At 39.4% G+C, this 5,388-nt stretch overlaps 1 protein-coding gene across 1 annotated transcript; it reads left to right on the plus strand.

Moving 5' to 3' along the window:
* The first annotated feature begins 213 nt into the window (after positions 1-213).
* Positions 214-2,388, plus strand: LOC129767713 (cuticle protein 8-like). The gene is made up of 4 exons (XM_055768870.1): positions 214-322; positions 510-647; positions 733-925; positions 995-2,388. Exons 1-4 carry the CDS (start codon positions 317-319, stop codon positions 1,069-1,071), a joined length of 414 nt encoding a protein of 137 aa, XP_055624845.1. The 5' UTR covers positions 214-316; the 3' UTR covers positions 1,072-2,388.
* Positions 2,389-5,388: the final 3,000 nt, after the last annotated feature.

The following is a 5,388-nucleotide window of genomic DNA, read 5'->3' on the forward strand; positions in this document are numbered from 1 at the left end:
GGTGTTAGTTTTTAGCTCTCAGCATCCCCCTCCCCGTTATGTGGCTGTGGCGGAAAAAAGGCGCGCAGAGAAGCGGGTTCTTCGCCGTCGCCGTCACCGTTTCCAGCCGCTGGTTCTAGACACAGGCGGCAGTAACTGCATAGCACGAAACACAAACATTTTCAGAGTTTCCATTTGGTATAAAAGACGTTATGGCCATTCCAATAGTCATCAGTTCAGTTTAGTTCTTTGCAATACCGTGTACCAGCTTTCTAGTACCAGAGAGAAGTTTTAGTTCGTTCTAAGCGTTAGCTAAATTATAATTACCCAAATCACCATGAAGGTACGGTTCTGTTTGAGTTCTAGAATGATACCGAAGGTGTTTGAAAAAATGGTTCTGAAGGATGTGGAACAATAGTGTTTGACGATATATGAGTTATTACTGAAAATGGACTTTAAAGTTTTGTGAACAGATGAAGAATTATCCCGAGTGAGAAGTGCAATTTTAACGGATTTTATCCTCGTTCTAGTGTTTTATTGCCATTGCCCTGCTTGCCGTTGCCGCTAGTGCATCGCCAATCGATTACGGACACTACGGAGGACTGGTGCATGCCGCCCCAGTCTTACATGCAGCTCCAGTTGTGAAACATGTCGTTGCTGAGCCTGTTGTAAGTAGCCCTGAACAAGCCCCCTTGGTGTAGCGCACATAGTTCTGACACAAGCATTTCTGGACCTTGAAACTTCTCTGTGTAGGCCTACCCGAAATACTCGTTCAACTATGGCATCAAGGATCCCCATACCGGTGATATCAAGTCCCAAGCCGAGGAACGCGACGGTGATGTTGTCAAGGGACAGTACTCCCTCGTCGAACCAGACGGTTCCGTGCGCACCGTTGACTACACCGCCGATGACCACAACGGATTCAACGCCGTCGTGCACAAATCTGGTAAGATTGACAAACCAGAGCATAGCTAGAAGTATGAGGGATTACCCCCAATTATTTCTTTTCCTTTAGCCCCAGCTGTCCACAAGGCCGTAGTTGCTGCCCCAGTCTACCACCACGCCCCAGCTCTCAGCCACTACATCCACTAAGTTCGCTACACTGCAACTGGGGTTGAGCTGAGCCAAGTTGCATCCGTGGAATGGCCACCGGCAAGGCTCACCCCCATTTAGTCACTCTCTCACAAAAACACGAAAGCCAACAACAACCACAAACTGTCTCCGCCAAGAAGCTTCAACTCATTGAACCGCGTCTGAACTCCCCCACAGCGTGGGATTACATCGCAAGCCACTACTCACTCGTTAATCGTTAAGCTACTACACATGGATCATACGTACCAAGCCCGCTATCATCGATTGTAATCGTTTATATATTGTTTGTTTGTTAAGTAATTATCGAATTATTCGCGTTTCATACTTAGCCTATTACACCTTCGTCTACCGCACAAACTCAGAGCGCGTTACTCGCCTACACAATTGCTCGGCACCTGTTTCCGCCAACACTTTGTCTGCTTTCCAACACTGTCCTTAACCTTTCGGTCTCCACGATAACGGAACCGCGAAAGCGCACACACTTTCACTCTCTCGGCACAAGCATAAGCGTGCCAAATAACAACGACGAGAAACGTAAACAAAAACATCTCAGCGAACGTTAAGTTCGGCTCTGTTCTTCAACCATCCGCCACCACGTGCTTAATGGGTGCTCTTGCGCGCGCTTCATCACCGATACTCCCGAACTGAGTGACCCCTACTTCTCGTGAGAGCACATACGCAAACACGCGCCACAGCGGAAAGTGTAGCGCAACCTGACCTCGCTGCCATCTGTTGGAAATGAACGAAACAAAAAAAAAACTGTGTCCTCGGAAGAACCAAAAATGAAACAACAAAACTAATCCTGGACGACGTGAGAATGGCGCCTTTCGAAGGAGCAAGTCAAACCGTTGTCACCAGACCTAGAAAAAAAATCATCTCATCTCAGGGGGACTTATTTTCAAGTCACACCCCGTAATGCAGCCGAGTGAAGATCCCAACGCATCGATATCTGGTGACGTTTTGAGTGCTAGCAATCGCCCTACCCTCGAATGTGATAATTGTTATCTGCCATTACCTCTGTTACACACTATCTTTCAAACTGATCTTCTCCTATACACTCTTTGTAGCTATCGAGTTTTGTTTTGTGTATAAAACCTAAAAATCCGCGTAAAACCCCCCCTTAGGTATCTATTTTCCTCCTTAGTCAACTGCGCTTTAGACAAAACATGTGAACGAACCAATATGTGAATTGTTTTTATACGAGAAAAAAAACTGTACTTTTACTAAAGACTAGAAAATTGCGCCCATCGCAGGATGTGGGAAGCAAAACCAAAAAAACAAAAACATCAAACTGTAAATACAAAAATTTAAAAAACGAAAAAAAGTCACACGTGTTTCATCACTGTTTGCGGATTACGCAAAAAAAAAAATTAACGAAAGAAAAACAGAAAAACGGTTGTCGCAATAGTCGTCGACCATAAATCTCGAAATGGAAAACTGGTGAACTGGTTCAGCGCCGTTAGGGAGGAGAACCCTTCTATGGCGCCTGCGAAACGACGGTCGTATTAGGATCAGACTCAGCTCATTAGGGGGGAGGCTGTGTCTGTTTTGGATTTCGATCTCGTTCGATTTGGGTAATGAGTGAAACATTTAAATCAACCGCATTGCTCGCTACTTCGGAGAAGCATGTACGCTTTCGACATGGCTTCATCATTTCGGAATCAGTTGGAAAGAGCTGCCGATGGATGCTGATTAATTTAACAAGGCGGTTTTTGTATGTCCCCTGGTTGTGTGTTGTTGATTTAAGGTATACGCTAGTGCATTCTTCTCATTTAGTTGGTGTCAACCGGTGACGGAACATAAAAACCGTTTCAGTTTCAATTTGATTCATAATATTTAGAAGCAGTGGCATTTATGAATTAGTCTATTGATGTAATGTTCATATTTTAATAAGTAAAACTCAGTGCTGGTCAAAATCATAGGCTCTATTGATGCTATGAATAAATTGACAAATCTTCCTCCAATTCTGGTTGAATATTTAATTTTTTAAAAGAGTTTTGAGTTTTGAGTCTTGAATGTCTTGAATACTTGCACTCAACTCAACAACTATAATGTGATCCAAAATTGAATTACAACTTAAACAAATAAGTGGTCATAATTATAGGCAGCTCGATTAACTCCCTATGAATTAGAGATATTGTGTTTCAATATTTTATTTGATCAAATATTCGTAATGGCTCCTTCGAGTTCGGTCGAATTTCTTATTTGATATTCAAAACAAGTAACTGGTTATCCCTATTCTTTCGATTATTCTCAATTTAATTCAGATTTGGGTTTTTTGGAGGCTTTTTTAGAACAGGAATTCCCTGATTTTGAAAACATTCCGATGATTTTTTTTACCGTATGACAGGGAGCCTTCAATCCTTAGAATGGTACAATGATACTCGATACAATCACGTTTAAAAATCTGGTTATTTCAAGAACACTGGAAATAGTTCCAATAAATCGAGTTGCTTGAATGTCTAATGGAATCTAGGGACCCCTATTGAGAAAAAAGAGTCCTACAAATTTACTTGACCGGTTTGTTGTCGTGTTTGAATTGACACTGCATAACACAATGAATGTCAATATCAATTCACAAACTGGGAATCGGATTGAATTCAGTTCCAGTTTCCCTTCGAACAATTTAAACTGAGGGTTATTGCTTATAATTTCGTCCTTTTTTTCTTTCTTTCTGCATTATAGTGGCTTTCAACATTTTTGGCTGGTTCGTCATTTTATTTCCATTTCGGAAAAATGTCGGGAGTGAGAATTGAACTCGTGGCTAGCGTGAGAGATACGGATGTTACCACAACGTCAGATCGTCCCTGCTTCGAAAACCGTTTTCATGCTCATATAGTGGAGGTATAGCAAATGACATGAAAAATATTTAGTTTTCTATAGAAATAATAAATGTGGATATGGACACATAGCCTATAATCCTAGCCTGTACTGTACATTCTTCAGATAACAATTATGGTTTAACGATAATCACAATTGAAGATTTATTATTCAAAATAATCAACGAGTTGCTTACCGATAAAATTCACATCTTTTTCACATACTTACTAGCTGACTCGGCAAACGTTGCTCTGTCATATAAATTATTTTAATGAATATTTTGGGTGTTAAATAAAACATAACTTATGTATTGTAAATGTGTTTGAATCTTTGAACGATAACATGTTTGATAAAAAAGAACGAATGGAACGATTTGAATGGAAGTTTGTATGATGTTTATTGATTCAATGTACGTAATTGACATACAGTGAAAGCCTTCTATAGCGACAACTGAAGGAACCGTCGTTATAGAGAATTGTCGCTTTAAAAGATTGTCGTTATAGAGAGCTCAAATGTCGCTAGGAGAGAAACGCCCAAGTTCACGCAAAACAATCAAATGATATCAGAAACAAAAGTAATTGATGTCTAACCATCTTGGAACATCTTAATGTTTTTATTAAACAATGAAATTCAGCTCATTTGTCCGGTAATTTGTAATTGTTTTTTTTTGTTAATAAACCAGCATAGATAATCTGGAAAGCACCTGCTTACTGGTTTTGAGAGGGTGGGCTCATAGTTTCATTGTTGAATACTCCATCAGTCCCTGATTTAATAAATGATTGTTTTTTTATCTCATCGCCAAACAAAATATACCAATGTTCAATGTTCAACATAATTGAAGTCATTATTCTTACCCTTTCCACGACTCTAGTCCATATTTTTGATGATGAATGAATTCGCATTGTGCGGCACATTGAATTCATCAGACAATGTTATCTTTTTAGTGCCCTTTCGAACCATTGAATTTTTTCCAATTTATTTTTAGCGTTGAAGATATTCGTGTATTTCAACGCATTTTGGGCAGTGAATGTTTTCGTAGTGAAACAAACGATACTTCAAGTTATTGCCTGATTTCGATATTAAAAGCTTTATCCATGAAACAATTGCGTAAACAATACATTCATTTTCAAATGTATTGCAAAATGCAGTTTATTCTTTTGCTCTCGGACGGGATTCTTGTACAACAATGCTTCGATTAATTTGTTCCAATTAGCTTTCCCTATCGTTTATGGCTTGAATTTCTGTTTTTGTAAGTATCCGAAAATTTATATTAGTTGGGCGTGAACAAATGTTCACAGTTGATTAAACTTTATAATACATAACATAGACTATTGACGTTCGTAGGCACAGACATTGACACATACACATACATACAGGTTTGTAATATTAGGCTGTCAAAAAAGTCCTGCGGTATTTTTTTTTGCATTTTCATTTGTTCATAAAATTAGTTACAATCATCTGTTTTAAGTCAAATATGCGTCATAATCAAATATGCTT

Source organism: Toxorhynchites rutilus, chromosome 2, assembly GCF_029784135.1.
Source record: "Toxorhynchites rutilus septentrionalis strain SRP chromosome 2, ASM2978413v1, whole genome shotgun sequence".
In the NCBI taxonomy this organism is placed as follows: domain Eukaryota; kingdom Metazoa; phylum Arthropoda; class Insecta; order Diptera; family Culicidae; genus Toxorhynchites; species Toxorhynchites rutilus.